This window comes from Branchiostoma floridae, chromosome 9, assembly GCF_000003815.2.
Source record: "Branchiostoma floridae strain S238N-H82 chromosome 9, Bfl_VNyyK, whole genome shotgun sequence".
NCBI classification, from domain to species: Eukaryota; Metazoa; Chordata; class Leptocardii; order Amphioxiformes; family Branchiostomatidae; genus Branchiostoma; species Branchiostoma floridae.
In genome coordinates this window covers 16,485,325-16,507,832 of record NC_049987.1, presented here as the reverse complement: position 1 = coordinate 16,507,832, position 22,508 = coordinate 16,485,325, and the positions used below count along the sequence as shown (strand labels likewise).

At 42.1% G+C, this 22,508-nt stretch overlaps 1 protein-coding gene across 1 annotated transcript in view; it reads right to left on the bottom strand.

Moving 5' to 3' along the window:
• Window positions 1–1,327: 1,327 nt before the first annotated feature.
• LOC118423279 (fibrocystin-L-like) overlaps window positions 1,328–22,508 on the bottom strand; it is a 23,560-nt gene continuing 2,379 nt past the window's right edge. Inside the window, exons 3-28 of the mRNA XM_035831369.1 lie at window positions 20,986–21,309; window positions 20,267–20,394; window positions 19,934–20,063; window positions 18,933–19,181; window positions 18,241–18,414; window positions 17,417–17,653; window positions 16,280–16,508; window positions 15,317–15,494; window positions 13,722–13,886; window positions 12,776–12,917; window positions 12,133–12,295; window positions 11,218–11,450; window positions 10,592–10,864; window positions 9,981–10,150; window positions 9,361–9,483; window positions 8,946–9,111; window positions 8,136–8,263; window positions 7,389–7,547; window positions 7,091–7,168; window positions 6,016–6,217; window positions 5,370–5,542; window positions 4,773–5,166; window positions 4,019–4,200; window positions 2,998–3,109; window positions 2,274–2,627; window positions 1,328–1,982 (exon numbers count right to left, since the gene is read on the bottom strand). Of these exons, the coding sequence (XP_035687262.1) occupies window positions 1,948–1,982; window positions 2,274–2,627; window positions 2,998–3,109; window positions 4,019–4,200; window positions 4,773–5,166; window positions 5,370–5,542; window positions 6,016–6,217; window positions 7,091–7,168; window positions 7,389–7,547; window positions 8,136–8,263; window positions 8,946–9,111; window positions 9,361–9,483; window positions 9,981–10,150; window positions 10,592–10,864; window positions 11,218–11,450; window positions 12,133–12,295; window positions 12,776–12,917; window positions 13,722–13,886; window positions 15,317–15,494; window positions 16,280–16,508; window positions 17,417–17,653; window positions 18,241–18,414; window positions 18,933–19,181; window positions 19,934–20,063; window positions 20,267–20,394; window positions 20,986–21,309 (4,901 nt within the window). The 3' untranslated portion in view covers window positions 1,328–1,947. The remainder of the gene's footprint in view (window positions 1,983–2,273; window positions 2,628–2,997; window positions 3,110–4,018; window positions 4,201–4,772; window positions 5,167–5,369; window positions 5,543–6,015; window positions 6,218–7,090; window positions 7,169–7,388; window positions 7,548–8,135; window positions 8,264–8,945; window positions 9,112–9,360; window positions 9,484–9,980; window positions 10,151–10,591; window positions 10,865–11,217; window positions 11,451–12,132; window positions 12,296–12,775; window positions 12,918–13,721; window positions 13,887–15,316; window positions 15,495–16,279; window positions 16,509–17,416; window positions 17,654–18,240; window positions 18,415–18,932; window positions 19,182–19,933; window positions 20,064–20,266; window positions 20,395–20,985; window positions 21,310–22,508) is intronic.

Here is a 22,508-nt window from a genome sequence, read left to right as displayed (position 1 = left end):
CATAGGGTATGAAGTCCCGACTTATAAATGCGAAAATAAACATGAACGTATGACTTCGAAATGGGTTGTAGTGCCGGTCGTGCTGCGGTTCCAAACGGGACACGTTTCTTGGCACACACTACCCCGACAAGAACTTTCTTCTACGTATCTTACAAACACATCTGTAGCGGCGTATATTTTTACACCATGGCTTTTTTAATCACCCCAGCCTTGACAGTATATGGATTAGCTACGGCCGCGTGGCGCGTTGGTACACCCGATCCCTCGATCTCGGAAGTTAAGCAACGTGCGGTCCGGTCAGTTCTTGGATGGGAGACCCCAAACCAAGGACGCTGTAGCCGGACCAAGCATGGTCATTCCGAAGTCGTCTCCCGGAAGGGACGTAAAATGGGGGTCCCGTGCTCGAGGAGGTGCCTCGACCACGTTAAACAGCCTCATTACCCAACACATTGGGTACCTAGTGGCTGGCAAAATACACCAGATGATTATTACTCACAGATGTTGTCAATAGTAATTTGCCTGCCTGTCATTGGCTAGCTTTGTCCAATCATGTAACGGATAGACTTTACATTATCCGATCAATATCAAATTTTCTTTCCCATGTCAAGGAAAGATTGTGATTTTCTCTCTGCTCACTAGGGGGCATTGTGAGACCGTAAGTTATTCTATTGGGACCGTGTAGCGAGAAGGCTTTATGAAACATTCTGTTGTTTTAACTTTCCTGGAGATTGTTTAACTGTCACAGTTGATGAAATAACATTGAATTCATTCTATTCTAGCCCTGATTTGCATGCTGCTCTAATAGTTTTTGCGAAAATCTGAATTAGAATTGGACCTAGTTGGTGACGAGGATGGGGGGAGGGGGATGGTTGTAGAGAAGTCGAGATCAAATCTTGCAAATCATTTTAGATAGCCGTGTTGATTTTTCTTGTAATCACCACGGTTGGATGTATGAAGTGATTTCGTAATTCATTCATAGTCTACATAAGTTAAACACACCTGCCCCTGGTGCCGAACACCCTCCATACACGGGTAAACAAACTTGTCCCTGGCACTGAACACCCATATGCGGGCATACCTGTCCTTGGTGCTGAACACCCACACAAGGTAAACCAAGCCTGTCCCTGTACAGTGCATAACTGACATCCAGTCTATTATGGTTCCACCGGGCACTCTTTTGATTAGAAAAGGCTTTCTGTGGCCGGCATTTTTTGTGTGTGTATGTACAGTGCAAAATCGTATGCTGACAACATAACAGCCCTGCCATTCCTTTCTAATCCGCTTAGAGGCGCTCTTGACACGCAGAGAAATGACGGCATTGACACTCTTGCAGTACACCCAAAACATCACTTTATTCTCATGAAAAAATCAAACGAAGAAATCGAAACTTCAGTATTTTGTCATATGAAATACACATAATCTTGCTTCTTCCGTTGGATATGTAACATACGAAGCACCGTTGTGCCCTTTGGAATGTTTAATTAAATGATACGAAGGGTATGTTTTCATGACAAATAAACAAAGAATGCGGCATAAATTACCCTCACTATAACCAAAGATTGTAGACATATATCGTATATGTACTATCTTATGAGGTCCAGATTTTTGCTATGGAAACGAAAATACGAAAATACTATTTAAAACTAACTAACATATGTCGCTAGCTTAATAGTCTGTATTTGACACTGTATACACTGTATATCGTATATTTGAAAATATACATTTGTGAAAAGTCTTGACATACGAGCTTAGTTGATACAACTTCAGAAGGTTGTATTGCACTTCAAATCAATCTTTCAAATCCACTATCCACACAAAATGTATAAAGTTATCATTCTAAAAACTTAAAGACACACAAAATCCTGGGTATAGAGTATGAGTCCTTAGCCCGTGCCTTTCACGTCGGCGACTGCCCAGCTCCGGGTCAAGAAATGGCCAGTCTTCAGCTTAGGGAAGGTCTGCTGAAGACCCTAACAGAGACCCTAAATGAGAGAAAGGCATTAAGTACGTAAAAAGGTATACTGTGTGCATTATATATATATCCGCGAATTTTTTTTCCATAAATCATAAATACCTTCCCTTAAATATATGTTCATGTTTTACCTATTTACACGTGTCCGAAAATCAGTTTTTATCTTAAGGTTAAAGTTCGATTTTGTTTTAAGGTTAAAGTTCATTTTTGTCTTAAGGTTTAAGTTTTGTTTTTGTCTTAAATTTCTTATTGTCTTTAAGTTAAAGTTCGTTGTTGTCTTAAGGCTGCATAAAGAACTTACCAAGATCAACTGATCCTCGCGGAGACATTCCCGGCAAAGTGACGTCCACTTCAGGCATGCTGCTTGACCGGGACGCTGCCGAGGTCGGGCGGGACAGGGTGAGGATAGACGCCGCCGAGGCGCGCCTGGGCACCGACGGTCCCAGCACCACGGGCGGGAGCACTACGGCTTTACCCAGGTGCTGAGTGTGGCCGGGTGGAACCATCTTCAGTGGCGGCAGAACTGCCGGGGCTGTCATTGTCTTCGGTTCCTTCATCTCGATGAAAGAGCCATTGTCGACCCCAGGACTAGTCTTGGAGCTGCTTGGCTGATTCATCGGATCTTCATCTTCGGGTTCAGTTTTGGAAAAAGGTCCTAAAATAACAAAGAACAATGCCATTCCTTGTGAGGTTTCATCAAGTTGGTGTATGACTATAAACAAATGTCTTCACGCAAAACCTACTAGTTTTCACCAAGCCGAGGCAGTTACGTTTGGGATAGCATTGTGTAAACCACAGAAGCGACTCCTAGCTGCAGTGCTAAGCAGAACCAATCAGAAATGCCCTGACGAAGGTCACAGACGGTCACCAAAACGTTGACTTGGTAATATATAACTCATTGGTTATGTACAACGAACTTTGTTATCTAACAATACAGTCAACAGCGATTTTTGTGTATACATGACAGTCCTCATACATAAGGTTTTTCAATTGTTTAAAGGAATTTCTCAGAAGAGACAGCTTACCTCGTCGTTTCTTCTTGAAGTAGAACAAGACTCCGGCGACAATAGCCACAATCATGACGACAGCGACAACCCCAATGATCGCACCCATTGGGAAGTCAGCCGGAGGAGCAGCCTGGAAAACGGATTGACAGACACTTGACGTATAGTTTACCGTACGCTCACATCAATGCCATCTCGTCAATCTGTTTTTAACTAAAGTTGTATATAGGTCAAGTCAACCAGTTTTAGCATGATCAGTCTTTTAATATGTATAGTTTTAACCCTATTTTAACTTGTCTTTTAGACATTGCACTCGAATCTGCAATATTTATCCATTATGATATTTATGCTACACGTCTCATTGTATTGTTTATGTTATAACTGTATAATATGTTCTTGTGAGTAGCAATAAGGTGCGATACTCGATGTAAACAAGCCGGATAATTCGGCTTTCGAGCCGCAAGTTGGTTGTGAAATAATAAACCATTCTCTCTCTCTCTCTACCAAGTGCTCTCTTGGCTTTAGTTGGTTTTATGTAGAAATTTGTCACAAACATGACACGTCCTTAAAAAGTAGTGCATCTACATGTGGCTAGCGTGACAATAAAAAAGAGGTATTGAAAAATATTAATAGACATGTCGTTACATTTCGTATATTAGGCTTAGGTCCAATTTCCAAACCGGCCCCGATGCTTGCGGAAACGAAAAACAAAAGTCCCTCTTAAGTGTTTATAAAGGAATATACACAAGTTATGAATGTATTTTTTCGTTCTATAGATGTGTTTTGATGTCTTTTCATATTTGTCGTTTTCTAAAGCTACCCGGCCAGGCCCCGGGTTGGGCATTGGGACCTAAGCCTAATTTGTCCACGCCGGAAGGCAAAAACAGTAATATTTTTGATCATTCTGATTCAGTCGGCAACTTTATTTTACGTGTCAGTAAGTATTAGGTATTACTTCGAACCATAAAAATGGGTCAGTGTTTGAGAGCGTTACTTCGTGAGCTAGTTTGACAAATACTTAACATGTGAAATGCACACATACCGGCGGACCGCTGTCCATGCCGTAGTAGTCTTCTCCATCCACTAACATGGACACCTGGGCTCTGAGCGTGTTTCCCTCCACCACGAGGCTCAAACCATCCTTCACTTCATCCCACAGTCCAATCAGGGTGGAGTTAACTCCAGTCGCCGTGCCCTTCAAATCAAAGTCGGCGACAACGCTTCCTAGAAAAAAAAAGATTCAAAAAGTCAACAATGCTACATATAAACTCTCGATACAAAGATCAATGTACTTTTGAAGATATAAACGAGGAATCTGAGGACACAGAAGCATCTTTCTCCGTATCAATGCATTAGTTTTGTTATGACAATATTTAGAAATGCACAAGATCCTTTGCTTGAGCTGTTCATCTAAAGTGGTTCACTTCGCAAGACGTTAAATGATGATGATGATGATGATGATAGATAAAGTTAAAATATATTTGGCTGTTATTCAAGAAAAAAAATTCAATTTGTTATCTGTGCCTGTATAGCCGGTTCTAACATATATTCGGTGTAACACACCAGCTTCGCAGGCAGCTAGTTATTGTCCAATCATGCCACCATTTTGCACATCAAGCTGCAATCGTTGCTTAAAGCTATCTAGTGAGGATGTCTTTACTGGTCTCGGTGTCCATCCATTGATAAGTTTGTAAAATGAGAAGTACAAGCTCTTCTAACAGAACATACAGAAAGTGCACTGCTCCCTCTGACAGAGCATACCAGAACTACAGCGCAGACACATAACAGCCTTGTACCTTCTGAGAAGCTGAAGTTGCCCACGGTGACCTCTGTGTACGTGTCCATGATGTGGACCCACAGAGTCGACCCCAGATACCCCTCCTTCCCAGCAGCCACCTGCTGATAGTCACCGTTAAACCTCATGGTCACGTGAGCAGAGTCCTCCTCAACAGGTGTGACGTAATCTGCAGGCCAAGCTGTTATTGGCTCGGACTCGACCAAAAAGTCGTAGTCACTTGGAGAGCTTCTGATGTGGAACTTGAAGTAGTATATGCTGAACTGGTCCAAGGTCATGGACGTGAAGGTGGCACGTCCGGCGGTGGGGTCAAAGTTGATTGTAGTGCTTCCGGTCAGCTCACCATTCTCAGGGAAGGGCTTGTAAAGTTCAACACTACAAGTCCAAGCATGGCCCTGAAAGAAAAAGAAAGACACAAATTTAAAAAAACAAACATATTCTTTATATTTGAAATGTGATTACATTTTAACAAAACAAATAAACGATTCGATCTTAGGCCTTTGGTGGCTAAGGTAAGTGGCAAAAAGCTCTTTGGGTAGCGAAGTAGTTTTGGGCTCCCTAGTTTAATCGTGTGTTCTCGTTTATATGTTTGACTCACCTTCCATGCGATGTCCTGTATTTCCTGCCCTGTTACAGCGTCAATGATGCCCACAGACATGGTGAATGGTTCGTTCACCGTCAGGTCCTCTGTGATGGTGAATAATTTACCAGACAGGATGCGGTCAGACAGGTAAAGGGGGTTGGACGCTGTTCGGAAGGTCGATGCAGCTTCTGTATAGAACAAACATAAAAACAAAAGAAATTAAACGTATTCAATCAATAACAGTTATTTGTTTCTAAATGATTCTAATTTTTTTTTCAACTGTCATTATTCATATTCCACAAAGACTTCGGTGCTCTTCCATCGAGAAACGCACGGCCTTTTGTTTCTATGTGAAAAGTGTTACCAATAGACATCCATCTAAACATCTAAAACATTACGGTATTCATTGAGGAAGATTAAAAATCCACGTATTGATCATGAGATACATGTAGTTTAGACGCGCAAGATAACTGTTGCAGTAACTTACCGAACAATATTAATGTTAAAAACGGTAAGACATTTCCAAAGTTTGAAAACGGCCGGTGAGACGCATCCAAGCAAAGTCTATCTACTAGTAGCTGATTTGTGCACTATTAATAGACCGTTATATAGTACCGGTCCTGCTGTTAAGACCATATTCTGGTTTTCGTACAAAACGTACGTGGTTTGACGATGATAAAATCGATGATGTATCCCTGTCCACTGTGAGAGATGGCCAGGTTGGTGAAGTTGGCCCAGCCGTCCTTGAAGACAGCATTGTCCCCGATGATCTGGGCACGAGAGTCACTTCCGCTTCCGGTGCGAACGGTGGCCTGGACTTCCCAGCGGGAGGCCACTGTGCCAAGATTCATCAGTAAGTCTCCCTGGGACAAGGGAAAATAGGATTATAGATGGTTTAACTGAAGAAGCTCTAAATTGGTACGTATATCCCTAAAGACCTAGTCTCTACCAGACTCTGGGTCGCTGTAAAAATCGTAGAAATGGAACAAATAGAGGAGTAAGCCGGCCAGCAGAGAACTATAGCCGGCTAGGGAACAGCACATTTCTACAATTTTTCTAATGACCCAGAGTCTGGTAGATACTACTAAAGACCTGTGTGAGCGTTACTCTCCAAGCAGAGGTTAGGCTAAGGCTTTTTTTAACGTTTTTTAGTCGTTTTTATCGGGCTTTCTGTTTTCTTGAAGTCTGCCAGCCAAGTTAGGTTTTGACAATACAAGATATTCTACAAATAGAAAGCCCAATATAAACGACTAAAAATGTTAAAAAAACTGCCAGAGCCTTAACTCTGCTTGGGGAGCATGTGAGCGTAGTCCTGAGTCATCCATCCTGTGTACGGCCATGGATCATAGTAAATCCGATGACTTCGAAGATTTTCGAATTCTCCGGAGTACAGTATCCTATTACACTATTCGGGTCGTACATTCACAGACTGTAACAATGACAAGACAAATTAACAAGCACGTTAACTTACTACATTAACTCCGTTTTCACAGGAGTGATGAGGAAGTAGCTGTTAATTTTACCGCCTCCTATATCGACCGACGAAGGCTAATGGATCTTTGAGAAAATTTTCTAATGTAAAAGTGGAAAACTTTGTTTCAATGCCTTTGTAGCCATAGCCAGAAGTCGGTTGCACATTATGAAGTAAAATTATCACTATATATCTTTACATGATAAAAGCATGCATGAAGTATATCAACGTAAAACTCATGACCAGAATATCAGCTTTTACTTACCGAGTCATCAAAGACTTGCAGCTTTGGTTGGACGGGGAACTCAGACCCTTCGTGCAGTGGCTCTGGTTGTGTGTGCAGCTGAAATGTGAACGAAGTAAATATCTTAAGATGTATTCTGGTATTGATCATAAGACTGGGGTACCATAAGCCACCAGCCAATAAGTGGTTATAGTAGCTGACCAATCATTTCCCCGCTTTACATGATTATACACAGTACCATTAACACCGTATCATTTGCCGAGGAAATCACAAGAGTAGGAAACAAACAAAGCTTCACCAGTGAAATCAACAAACCCACCTCTATCCTCGCTGGGACTTGGATTTGTGCGACTTGAGAAAACGTTTGCGAGTCTTCCTGCGTGACCTCCTCCCATTCCGTGGTGTTGGGCGTTGGTACGGGCTCTATGATGGCCAGACTGATGATCGGAACTCCAGTGTCGTTACTCAACGTCCCCAGCTGAGTAAGACGGTAGATGTTATTGAGCCTAACGTGTTAGAAAGTTAGGTGCTATACAGAGATAGATGTTGTAGAGATAGATGTTATAGAGCTACATTTGTAGATGCTACAGAGATAGATGTAATAGACTTAGATGCCATATATGTACCAAGGTGTAATAGAGCTAGATGCTACAGAAATAGAGGTTACAGAGCTAAATGTTATAGAGATAGATGTTATACAGCGATAGCTAGATGTTACAGAGCTATGCGTTATGGAGCTGGATGTTACAAAGATTTCATTTCACAGGTACTATATGGATATAGGGTACTATAGGGCTGATATCAATTAGGATTTTACCATGGTCAATATTGATCGAATTCGAAGAAGGTCATATAGATATGGATATATGTTACAGACACAGAGACAAAGATATTTCGCTGTTTCGTGATATAGATGTTATAGAGCTAGATGATACAGAAATAGATGCTAATAATAGTATATAGAGAGATCTCATAGAGAATTTCCTATAGAATATGTTATAGACTAAGATAAATGCTACAGCGAGGGCTTAACTCTAGACAGCACAGAAGTCAGAACCGGTTTTACCTGCATTGCATCGACGATGGTAGAGGCGGCAACCTGAAGCTCCTCACGTGACTGCTCTACAGTCTCCAATGCCTCCTCATAGTCCTCTACTGGGGGGTCGGTGATCTCTACTTCGACATCCGTGATTCCTACGTATAGTAGATAAACATATCGTGTAAACAGGTCTCGTGGCAGGTCTACTAAAGGTGTCAACACATGTGGTAGACGTATCATCCAAACAGCTTTTTGTTGGTCCTTCCTCAGTAAACATTTTCGGAGCCAACATATATATAAGTATCCTTTTCATAGGCTGTCATGCACGGTGTATCAATTACGCCAAATACTGGCGGTACATATGATTGGCTGTGGTAAATAAAACTTTTAAGGTAGTCCCATAGCCATAGCCTTTTTGAGGCCAAATGAGCAATGGGTCGTCATCCACTGTGTCTAGAGCAAGATTTTAGGAGGCGGAACACAACCCTCTCCTTCCATGTCTTTGACGTCTCAAACCGAAGTCAGGTACAACATTTTACAGCCGGATAGAGTGAGGAAAATCGTATTTTTCAAGGGCACAAGATCGATAGCATGACAGGAATCTAGCCAAGTACCTCTGGGTTCTGGGCCAAACACCCTGGTTTTACGCCACACGTCCTCACTAAAGCTCTTAACATCTTGTGTAGTTGGTGTTTTACATTTTACGTTTTGTCCTACAGGTTGTTGGCCTTCCGCTTCTGGTTTCTGTTGGATAAGGCTTTGTTCCCGAAAGCTACCCGGCCGGGCCCCGTTGGAAATGTGACGTAGGCCTAACGTGTGAGTCTATATTTATCTTACCCTCCCTCTTCTTCCTCCCACTGTCCTCCCTGACGACGTTCACCACGCGAATTTTGGAGGCGGGGATGTTCAGGTACGCGGCAAGATTTGCGCGCAAGTTCACCTCGAAGAAGTTGTCCACTGTGATGGCAGGAACGCCGAAGGTGACGAAGAGAACAGGTGTGGTCTGGAAAATATCAATAAATCGATCATGAAGCACACCTATCGGTAGTCATTTGTCACTTGTATATATAGGGAGGATCAATACGTTAAGCCAAGGAATATTGCAGTCATTTTCTTAATTGCATTATATGTATTGCATATCTTTTTCCCGGGTGGAAACAGTTGGACTTCATGTAGAATAGATAGTCATTCTTACACATGGATCCATCGTCCAATCACAGTTTCTTAGTCAGTTTTAAGTTTAAAATGTCACCTTGATGTCTATAGGCTCGTTCCCCTTAATGGTGAGGTATTGCCTCTGCCAGGGTCTGTCGAAGAAGTTGGCCCCGCTGGGACCATCAATGGCCGGGTAATACTGGCCTTCTGTTTCTGGTTTCTGTTGGAAAAGGTTAATATGTATTATGAAACACTATAATGCATTTTCGCTGAAAACAATTGATATGTTATTTGTGCAATAATGTAGTGAGTGACGGAGGTCTACAACAAACGGGTTAAAGTCTATCCTTGAACAGACGGAAAAGCAATACTCAAGATCGCTTCCATTCAATGCAGCTTCAATCGATTCTTTCTGCACACCTCTGAATTAAGGCGCTGTCACAAACGTCGTACAATCATTGTAGGATTCCATAGAATTTTCAGGCCGACAAGGATCTAAGGCGGTCCCTTGCGTAGCAAGACAGCTGAACTTTGCATGACACATGCAAGGCTGTCCCCCAAATGCCCTAAGTTAGCTAACGTAAGATACTAACATAAATACTAACATTATACGCCATTGCACATCTGTGTGGGCCAATTTAGGGACATAGAGACTTAGACAGAAGGCTTAACCCCACACACCATAGTGTGTGGAAAGGACTGTGAATTCGAACTAACCAGTGCGATCATCTGCCCGGCATCGTTAAAGGCACCGTTCTCCGGTAGGATGTATCTTCCTCCTGCATAGATGTCCAGACGTTGCGGGTTTGCGTAGAAGATTCCCAGCCGCATGGACTGGTCAGACCTGGCGTTCAGCAGGCGTAGACGCAGGTTCTGGGGTGATGTGCCTGTCACAATGAAAACGCCGTTTTATTGGTTCAACATAACAAACTATTGATGCTGTAACATACACATTCATATGTATGGCTACCAGCCCCACCTGCGTCCTGCCACTTACTACATTATAGAATTAAACCCTTGCTGCATTATAGACCCGAGATGGTGTAGTTGTCAAACGCGTTCATATGTATGGTGACCAGCACCTCCATCCCCGTCCTACCACATGCTACATTATAGAATTGAACACTTGCTGCATTATAGAATCTAAAAGGTGTAGTTGTTGTAGGCTCATGCCAAAGAAGTTTTACGTAGATAAGTGCAAACATTAAGACAATATACAGGGGATTGGTATTTCTTCCCGGTGCTCAAAATGTTTTGAAGAAGTGTATTGGACAGATCATAATTTTTGGCAACGAATGCTCTGATCCAAAATCACGTTACTTCCTTACCTGTGAAGTATAGCTCATAGTGACGAGCGATACCAACGACGGTCCAGAAGGTGGAGATACGCTTCTGACAGGTGTAGCCTGAACACCAGCCTTGGTCCTGAGGGCCGTTTTCAAGGTCCACGTATCCGTCCGCGAGCAAGGCAACAGGAGACAAGCGCCGCATCTCTGTGTCTGCGTCCATGCTTTCGATGATCAGCATCTCGTAGTCGATGTCGTGGCACTCCCAGGCCTGCCAGTAGGACTTGTATGTGCAGCTATCATCACGGACTATACCTGTTTTAAATATAAGAAAAACCGTTGGTAACGTCCGTTAAAACTATGAAAACAGATGGCAAATGTTTCAACGAGACCAAAAACTGCTGCCATCTCGAACTTTTCCTACTCTGATTTCTCCTGAAATAGCGTGTTTCCGTCACAAACAGAAGAAAAGAAGAAAAATATTTTGAGAGCGATTTCATTACTTTAAATGACTCCTCCCCTGAGGCGTCACCAAAATGCCTTTATTCTTTGACTGTCACCTTCTAAAAGAGTTAATTCACTTGGGGTGCCTTTTCAAAGTCAAAATCAACATGGCGCCTACATTTTAGGTACTACGTACCCATTTAAGATGTGAAATTCACAAGTACCTTTGTTGGGAGCAACTTGGTTGATATCGAGCCTGTGGCCCTCCAGGTCGGTTAGCATCATTTTCGGAATGCGGTAGTCTCCTAAACCCCTCCTGGGGTCCCCGTCCCACTCGAACTCCGCCTCGGGGATTACGGTTCCCACCGAACCCAGGAAGGTGCCGTCCTCGTCATCAAAGATAGCGTTTTTCTTGCCGTCACACTCCATGTCCACACAGTCGGCCGGGTGGATTTTACTACAATAAAGCACAAGCCTTACTATATAGAGATGTCTGACAAATTCTAAAATGCCACATACATCAGGGCAGTCCAGCAATCACTGAACAGAGATGATGGGCGTTATAAACTTCCTGGCACGTTTGACCAACTGCTGACGTCACCTATACACAAGATCACGTGTTAATAAGATCACATGTCTAATTCTCGCGAGTTTACGTTCTGAAGCGATTGGTCATCAGTATTGATCCTGAAGAAGGCAACAGTGATCGTTGAAAATTCGATCAGTGTATACCTTTGTGCTGGAAGAATGTTTAGCATTTTACTATTATTACTACCAACACATACGAACACAGAGAGAACATTGTGAATGGACTTGAACTGCTCCATCGCCACATGCCAGGCCCGCCGTTGTCATTTGTGTCGAGCAACGACCCCAGGGTAAGGGACCGTGATCCTCGCTGCGTTAGAGCTGGCTTGCCGTCAGCCAATCAGATACACCCCTTCTGACGTTGGAGGCAAGGTTTGCAGTCAATCACGGTGTTTCTTGTCCGAAGGTGACGACATGATTGGCTAGCCTACCAGCATTAAAACAGTGATGAATCTATCCTAGGTTCAGTGCACTATGGATGTGGCAATATTGTTCACATATGTATTTACTTCCACTCTCTAGCTATGGTTTGGCAATGACTTGAAACTTACCCAAGAGAAGGGCGATCGAAGAAAACCTTGTTTAAATCTTCCACGTCATGCAAGGTGGTACCGCTGATCTTGGTGGGATGGATGGCGTCCTCCTGTCCAGGGTTGGTCATCCACACCACATCCTGGCCCTTACAGGACTGTTTGAAGTGGGAAAATGTCATACCTGCAAATTGATCAATTTTTTTTTAAAGTCATGACTGCAAAACTCTTTACACACAACCGAAGCTTTTTTTCTACCTATATTTCGGTGACCACATGTGCTAAATTTAACACAGAACGGCACGCATATCGTTCTACTTCTCACTGCAAGACTAGTATAGGTGTCAAGTGCATACAGTAAGGCTAACGTCTCATTTCCAAACCATCTGTAGAAATTAAGAATAGATATGTACGTGTATAGTATTACGTAAAGATATACACAAATAATACCAACGACTATTTGCTTTACGTCTTGTGAAGTTTGGTGTCTTTTATATCATACTTTTGTCGTTCCCGAAAGCTGCCCGACCGGGCCCAGACGGTTTGCAAATGTGACATAGGTCTAATTCTGTCACTGAGAAAGGGGGCAGATGGTCAGCGAAACGTTGGCTAGTTATTACCTCTTTGGTAGTGTTAAACGAACTTTGTTAACCAAAGAGCCTACCTCTAATATAACTGACGCCATTGATAGCCGGGTATCCCTTATCCCCGTTAAAAGGCTGGATTCCGGCTGCGTTGGATTTACTGGAAAACTGCCCCGAACTGATCCCGACCCTGCCGCCACCGGGTCTCCCAAAACCACGTCCCTGGAGAACACGGGAAGAAAAAAAAAGCTGTTCGTTATCTGAGAGGATTCTTTGACAAGGCCCTCGGGTCATAGGACCAATGCAGAAAGGAAGCGCTTCCTATACCGAATGGCTTGCCACTGGAACACAGTTACTAAATGAACTTTCTTCTTAGCTGTATAGTTTGTAATGTACATATGTTATGTACGTATGCAATGTTGTGCGTGTATTGATGTATTATATGTGGACCACAGGAAGAATGGCTAGCAAAATGATATATTGTTAGCTAAATGTGGGTCTGAATAAAGTCAAGTTAAAGTCAAGTCATAATGATTCAGGAACACCAATGTTACAGTTGTGGTAGTAGAATTGGGCAAAATGTACAATTGCAGTACCACTTAGCGTAGGGACTAAGCATAACATAATGAAATATCTAATATACAAAGAAAATAGTCGAAAGTTCTATGAATTTATAAATTCTTAAGTACATTATAAACACATACCTGATTTTATGAAATGATATCTCTAATACCGTTAGGTGATCTTATGCGCTACTTGACAAAATGTTTTGATTTGAATTTCTTTAAGAAGGTATGCTAGCTTACGACCTGTTCTTAACATACAAGTGGGAGTTAGGTATGGACTTTTTCGGAATTTTCTCAAGATTACAAGGCAATGTATTATGCACAGTTTAGTGATGATAATTTTAAGGGAAAACTGATTCAGCAACGTACAGCGTCTTTTGATTACAGTATATCTGCCTATATTACTTAGGGTTGAAATGTCAATATAATAAGTAACGAGCAAAATATCGACTTTTCTTACATATCGTGAAGCCATTCTGTAGCTGTGGTCGCCCGGAGTGTAGTCAGCATTGCAGTCGAAGAACGGGGATGTGCCGACCACGAGGGAGTTCTGGACGGTGATGCTCCTCGCAGTGGCGTCGTGACTCAGTGACTTTGCTCCGTACAGCATGGTATAGATACCAACCTGTGAAGATGTACGTACGCGAGTTTTACAGAACATAACACACTCGTTCTCATTGAAATGTCGAAAATTGCATTTTTTTGGTCGAAAAATAAATTTATTTATTGGCTTTATTTTCAGTGAAAACTACGTGGTTGTTTAGGAAAATTCCTCCTTTAACCATAGCCAAAAAATGGCAACTTATTATTTTCGGTCCCGTTGGTAATGCATTACAGGGCATGTAACAAACGTCACATAAACGGTCATTTCTAGTCTTATACGTGGATAATATAACCGTGGCAACCATCGTACTCGTGGTGGTAACGTTTGTTACAGAATCTGGCGACAGGCATAAACCACCTCACACAGCCTCCAAGATCAGTGACAGGAGCGATCTGACGTGATCGGTCAGAGGGCATGGTCAGCTGGTTTCACCTACCGAACTAGTTCATTCTGGGAACTGAATTGTTACATTTTTGGCTACTATTTGAATTCTTCGTTTCTTCTCAGGCGACAGCCATTTTTTAGGGTGTGAAACCCCACCCGTGGCTATAATAATCTTCTAAGCCATCAACCAATACGAATGTTGTTGTGCATCTTTTGTAAAACATTACAGGGGTTGTGGAAAAGTGAAGGAACCAGTGATGTTGTCTATAATTTCCTCCATATCAAGGCGTAAAGTCAGGCGACAGCATTTCGACATTTAAATGAGAACGAGCCAACATAGCTTTTGCTTTTAAAGGGATATCTAACCTGTCTGGATTCTGGGATTTGGGCGGCGTCAGTGCGTTCTAATTGAATTTATGCTATTATGGAATTTATGATCACTGTTTCGTATCATCACTGTACTGCGAAATTTCGTGTATCAGAGGTGTAAAAAGAATAATTGTACTTTCGTACGAAGTGCTGAAGTTGTATAAACCTGTTACAAATTTTACAGCTACGTATACAATGATAGCGGTCCCCCCAATGCTTTTGAGCGGAATATGTATCCGGGGGGAAGTTAGGTACCCCCCCCCCCCCCCCCCCATAGAAAATTGTACAGTTTCACTCCTATCCTGCTGAGCCCTTGTATAAACATATATAATGCCCGTATGTTATAGGTTTGTTTAGGATGTTTCTCATTTAAAAGTGGCATGCCGCAACAAACTCGGACCAAATGTAAATCTGCTGCAGCAACAAAGCAGTCAGCTCAAAAAGGTTAACTTTGGCAAAGAAAGTACTGACGGGGCATAAGATTAAGTAAACTGCACCTAACTAGAAAAATTTGTCTACTAGTAAAGAAAAGTGAATTAGAAGACAGCTATGTCATTAATTCACTAGTATAATAGACAATTAATGAATGTACGCACAAACATGTTATCACATGTTTTCAAAATATTATGTTTTTGGCCTTGAATCACTTTTCATCATTAAATAAATTTGAAATGTAACAAAGAATTAAGTCTCTGCACCTGGCTGTCCACAACAACGACGTCCTCGACGATAACGTCGGTTGTGTCGGTCTGGAAATAAATGCCGTAGTCATGGGCCTTCCAGACGGTAAAGTGGGCGATTCTGCTGCAGGGCTTCAAGCCGTCCCCGGGGAAAACCAGAACTCCTACCATGCAGGAGTGCGCAATGTTGTCGGACCTGTTCAGAAGAAGAGGGGAGAAGAGGATTGATTTATAGGCGGATGCGCGTAATATTTACATTCATTTCGACCGTACTTTCAAAACACACAGATTTTAAACATGCTACTGTAATGCAGGACAAGCCTGACTAAATGTCGCCCCTCCATTTGGTGATGCCCCTAGAAGCTTAATAGTCAACATTTTACTGCTCTTAGGAGGATTGGGCCGGGATCCTAATCCTGTTGATACAATCTTTGATGATTGTGATAACATGGCCCAACTATTGTCAGACAGAAAGGTTGTCTGTGATTACTGATTTCCACAATGTCAATAGCGAAGAATCTTTCGTTCCTTTTCACTAGTTTTTGTAGTGACGTAGAATTCGTATCTCCTATTGATACTTTCTCTTTTAGACCCCCCTGACTTAGAGGTAAATGGCCACACATCTGCCGAGGGGGGTTAGCCGTCTCCATAGGGCACTTGGCAGTGAGCTAGTCTTTTGTATTGCACAGACGAAATAAGGCCATACACCACAGATTTCGTGAAACAACATCGGTGAATTTGGATACTGTCTCTCGTAGTACATGTACATTTTCTTAGGCTAACGTTATAACATTTCCAAACCGGGGCCCGGTCTGGCTTTTTGTGGAGACGCAAAATACAAATGTATCCAAAAAATATACGCATACTGCTCACGGCTATTCTCTTTGCATCTTGCGTAGTTTGGTGTAGTTTATATCATACTTTTCGTTCCCGTAACCTGCTCAGCCGAGTCCCGGTTCAGAAATGTGACGTAGTTCTTACCAGGCTTCAGCCAAGTTTCCGCTACAAGGTTCTCCATCGACACGGAATCCAGATCTCTGAGACCCGGCCACGACGTTTCCGACCAGAACAGGACTGAGAGCCTCAAACATGTCAAAGGCAGGTGTCCATTCAGGGCTGTCCTCTCCCCTGTCTTGGTATCCGTCAGGCCAGATGAGCAGCATGGCCAAGTTGCGCCGTACCTTGTTGTCCACACCCCATATGCGCATAGCTGCAAATATAAGACGTTTATGCATAAAGTCAAATAAATACTGTAAATGCCTTTAAGTTCGCGGGGATTTAATTTCGCGGTAGCGAGAAAAATGACTTTTCGCGGTGGATTTAAGTTCGCGGTAACACCATATACTGCAGTCCAATACCATAATAGAAAAATGTTCGCGGTGGATTTAAGTTCGCGATGAAGTGGTCACCGCGAAAACCGCGAACATTAATCCACCGCGAACATTTCTGCATTTACAGTAGTCTGTGGGAGATTGGAAAGCTAAAGAGTATGAACAAGTAATGATGTCTAAACAGACACCTTGGTGACGCATGGCTGTTACTGTATACAACTGGGTTTCGAAATTTAAGGTGAATGTTACTTATTGTTAGGAACAGCTTTCAAAATTGCCCCCTAATTACTTGCGGGTTTTGATTGCGGTCTCTTTTTCGGCTATTGGGGAGGCAGATTCTCCACTTTTGTATCGGTTTGAAGAAAAAAACCTGAATGTTTAAAGTAGAACTTCATAAAGCATTTAATGCCGTAAAAAGGCAGTAAATACGTGCCTCTTAGTATCATCGTAGGGAAGATATCTAGAATGGCCAACTTCATGTTTCCTTCTTGTTAATTCATCATCTAATTTATTTCTTAATTTCTGTTTTCTTAAGCCAGGGTAGAGCAGCTCAGTTACCTTGTAACGCATTAACGCTGATGTTCGTCATTTAAAATGGCCTTAAGCTTGTCATACCACTTTTACAAATACTACAAATGATGTTTATATCAAAATATGAAAAATTTAAAAATCGCGCTTTACAATTTATTGATCAGAAGTTTCTTCAGAAATTGAATGGATGAATGAATGGATGGATGGATGGATGAATAAACGAACGAACGACTGAATGAATGAAGGCAAAACGCACCTGGTCCCACAGTGTGGTGAATGACGTTGTCCTCTACATCCATGTTCTGGGTCCCAAACACACCAATGGCGGGCGAGAAGCCGCTGTGGAATGTGTTCTTCCTGATGTAAGATTTCCTGTGGTCATCTTCAACAAGTCCCACATCAAGGAACGCTAGGGAGTAGCGGGGATCGTAGAAATCCGTCCAACCCTCCTGACCAGTGTGGTAGAACTCGACGTTTTCGACTCTGGCGTAGCCTGGCGTTAACAAGGGGCAAGATGTTGAAATTGAAAAAAAATTCTCTTCCACCGTCCCCATCCATGTGAAATGGCTACATAATCAACGTCGTACATCTTAGGTTCTAAAGAAAGTGGCTAGAAGACCCGAAACTTGTGATGCTTCTTTCATAGCACAAAAGCTATCTATCCGGCCGTTGTGATGCAGTACTAAGAAAAGCTGCCCGGGGACTAATATTTGATTCTTTGACGGGTCATCAAGACGAAATCACAGGCAAAATTCATTCATAGCTTCTGAAGTGTGCTGCTAAACTACGAAGAGGCACTACTTTAAAGACGCCTACGAACTCTACCGAAGACATAACATCTTTGGCGCATAGTTTGGTAAAGAGGGACGGAAAGAAAAGTCAATGATCTAGGTTCACATGCCTAATTTTCTCAAATAAACCGTTAGTAGTCCAGCTGATACTATAGCTAGACAGTGCTCATTACCAAAATAAATAAAAAAAACAGAATGCAATGCTATTAACCAGGGCCACTATTCGCTGTTATGTGGGCCTTGCTAGCTACATCACATAATGAAAAAGGTGACATTGTGATTGAAGTACCTGTATACTCAACGCTCTTTTGTGTAAACGTCCCGACCAGCACCCTTGCACCAAATGACTCCTCAAACAGATCGTTGTAGTCCTCGCCGATGATTTGGATATTCCGGCTGAGAAGTCCAACCTCAGCTGCCATGGTGACAGTCGTCTGGCCGTCAGCCAATGTCAGAGTTTCAGCTGAATGAAAAGAAAATTCAAATTAGATATTACATTTTACACGTAGTGAAATAGAGAGGTATATGAACTTGGTAGTCCCATACAGTCTTTGTAAAGGTCGTGGAGGAAAGGTGCTATTCACTGTGTCACGGGCACGGTATTATGAAGTGGAGCCCAACCCTCTCTCATCGCCTTTTATCTCCCCAACCGAAGTCAGGTACCAATTTTTACACCTGGGTGGTGTAAGGAAAGTCGTTTAAAGTGCCTTTTCTCGAAGGAGAAGATCGGTAGCATGTCAGAATTTGAACCAAGGACTTCTGGCTTCTGGGCTAATTGAGCTAATAACTACAAAGCACTAGATTCTTCATTCAACGCCATTTAAGCGTTTCAATGTTGCACTTCTTAAAGTAATGAAGTAAACCATGAATAAAAACATTTCAGTCATGATGGCTCACACAGGCACTGCATGTAAGAAAGTATTTGTTTGGTTAAGATGCACAATTTCCGCATTGTCAATCTTAAAGGGAAATGTTGCTTACCCATGTGTTTGTATGCCAGGGTCCCGTTCAATGTGATTGTTGTCGTGTCTTCTGATAGGCTGACGATCTTGAACGTTTCGGTTTGCCAGACATCAAATGTGGTTGTGGCTATGGCGATGTCGTCGCCCACCGCCCAGTCCACTGCATCCACCAGTGTGATGGTACTGTCACCGACGTTACCGGTCTGGGCCAGTCGAGTGAAGGTCACCACGCGGTTTTTACCATGGATGTCACAGCCACCAAAACAGCCTGTAAGGAGATAACAACATTAACAACAGCTACAGCAACACTGAATGTCAGCACGAAATTTTTTACCATGGATGTCACAACCACCAAAACAGCCTGTATGGAGACAACAACAAGAAACCTCTCACTTCAGAAGTGATCGTAGGTATTGACAGCTTCTTGGAGGGAATTAATAAGCTGTCCAGTCGGTCCCCAACTTAGGGCTAGTTGATATATTGGACATGTAGACAGCACCAACAAAGTTGACACTGTAAAGGATCGTACACGCCTTACCGGGGTGCATCTCAGCAACAACTCAGTTGTTGATTCTCTAGATGAGTTTAGTTGCTACTTTATTCACAGAGGTCTGTCCCCCAAATTTAACTAGTTGATAATATTGGATATAGACTTATAGAGATAACAACAACAACAACAACAACAACAACAAAACAACCGTCACTTTTTCGAAATTTGCAACCACTTGCAATTTTAGTAAGAAATGGGAAGAACAAACCAATGCCCTTTCATTCCAGATTTGCCCAGTTGTTGATCAAATAATGATTGTTGTCTTAAGTTTTTGTCTCAAATTCATCAGCTTACTACAAGCTGTTTGATTTTCAAATCATCTGTACATTAGGTTTGCATAGCTACACAAAAAAACAAACCTGTCATACCTTGAGAGTTCAGAAAATTGTACATTAAGTTATAAATCATATAAAAATTATGTAAAGTATATTAAAATATTTCACACATAACATCGAGGAAAAGATGCACACCTAGTGCCTTGGCTCCTAGATTGGGACCGTTCGGTAGTGGCATGTCTGGGGTGAGATGATTCCCCCTCAGCAGCATACGGACTGTCCCTTGGAACGGGTTGTCCTCCCAGCCGATGATCAAACGACCACCCTTAAAAAATTGCATATTTCATTATTGATCAATTCAAAGGAAACAATAAAGATATATATAGAGAGAGCTTTTGATTCAGTTATCAAAGTGTAACTGTAAAATATGAGGTTAGAACAAAAATGGTACGTAAATAATTACAGTGATCACGTACCGCCAGTTTACAAGCATTTTTCTATGATTCTACAATAGATCTGCCCACAAACCTGCACAAGGATTTGATGAGCGCTCAGTGTGTAGTCCGCATTGGGTCCGGTATCGTCCAACTCCAAAACACCGTAGATGAAGAGTTTGTTCAGGGACGGCAGTTCAACATCTGCCACTATCCACTTACCTGCAATAGTTATCACGTAACGAGGTCATGCCGTGATCAAGATGTACTGAGCAGACATCGAAAATTTGGAGGTACGTGTTTTTAAGAGTCACTGACTAAAGAATATTCAGACTACTAACTTACTCATACGTGACTGATGAGTCTCTTCAATAATATGTTTTGACTACACGAAAAGCCAATGCAAGATTATTGGTTCTTTCAAGCTTGATTGTCAATCTGCTAGTCATGGAGAAATTCTCAGCTAATTCACTACTTGCGAGACTCACGTACTCAAGGGACTATTACAGCATGTACCTTCGAATTTTTTCTATCAATGTCATATCACCGTGATTTTGTAGAGAGCGTTTTATCTCTTATTTGACATTCTACACTCTACTGATAGTATGGACCGAGTGCTCTGAAAATATTCTAAAACGTAACTCCTAAAAGTTGTCTTCAACTCTGTTGCATATTCATTCATAGTTACGATATAAACCTGCTCTTCAACAATATCTCTTTAGTGTAACTGGTTTTCTGAAGCGTTTGGCCTTACTTGTCTAATTGCTATTTGGCGTATTTTACTACCTGGGTGTCTAACCTTCATCGACGTACCTGCAAGAATCCTGACATTGTCACCATCTCTGGGAGGACCGTACACCACTTGTCGTTTCTTCCGGCTCTCCCCATAGTTCCCGCCCCACCCCGCCTCTGTGCCCTCCCATGTCACTGGATCGGACCATCTCTCGAAGCTGTCTGGTCGTTCCGTCGCAAGGTGAAAGTCTACGGACTCTTCTCCCTCTGCTTGTGTAATGTTGGGCACCTGAGGGATACAGTCCTTAAAGTAGCAGCGATACACCTTAAGTTGCACGTTGCGGTTGACGAATGACGTTGGTAAGTCACGCTTCTTCCGCGCCGCCACAGACGTCTTTCCCGAAACTGTAAGGGCAATAAATAAATGTACTCCTCTTTCATTCAATTCTTATTATGGTTTATACCTAAAGGTATACACTACCACAGGATAGCACAATAACTGATAAGTTGAATTTTGTCGATTTGCAATATTTTGGGACATTTGGAGTTTTGACATCTCTTACAATAGCATTGAATATGAACATGAATAATCAATTGTGAACATTTCAGATTTTGAAAGAACCCAGTGGTATAACACACACAAAAGAAACTACGTTTGTGAAGATTATACATCCAGGAATATAATGAATAGATGAAAGTTGAATCTCTACTTCTGGATAAATCAAATTTACTTCAGACGTTTCAAACGACCTCCGTCGTTCTTCTTCAGTGAAATAAAAATAAAAGTTTACAACTCTGCGGAATAAAGAATACTTCTTACGTTCTAAATAAACAAAAAAGGTAACGGCTAAGGTGTTCTAAAGTAAACATGGTAGGTAACTACAGAGGTGTTCTAAACAGTGTTCTAAATAAACAAAAAGGTAACTGACAAAGTTTCTTTGATACATTCTAGCAAAATAAGAAAGGCTAACAAGGGATATAATAATAATAAGTGTCTATATATCAATAAAACCATCATTTACTTTAAAACATCATTCCAAGCACTGGAAAGGTCAGTTCTCAGCCCCCCCTTTCGATTGAGAGATGGACGATAAATGCGCTCGTAAATGGCTTCCTTAACCCCTCTTTCAAACCAACGTGGTTCTCTGTCTAAAATGTCTGTGGTATCTAAAGAAAACGAATGTCCGTTGTGGATGTTAAGATGATGCCAAATGGCTGACGAAAACTTGCTTGTGCTGGCTCTGCAGTGTTGCTTATACCTTTCCTTTAGTGGTTGGCTTGTCTCCCCGATGTAGGTCTCCTTGCACTGCGTGTCATCACATTTCAGTCTGTAAATGACATTAGATTTGATGTTTTTGTTGAGTTTGTCTTTTGGGTGCACAAGTCTCTGTTTCAACGCTGAGTAGGGTTTGAAATTTGTGCCGATGTCTTGACTTTGTAGGACCCGTCTTATCTTTTCTGTAACCCCTTGAATTCCAGCCAACCACTGAAGGGAAGCGTATAAGCAACAGTGCCGAGCCAGCACAAGCAAGCTTTCGGCAGCCATTTGGCATCATCGTAACATCCACGACCAACGTTCGTTTTCTTTAGACCCCACAGACATT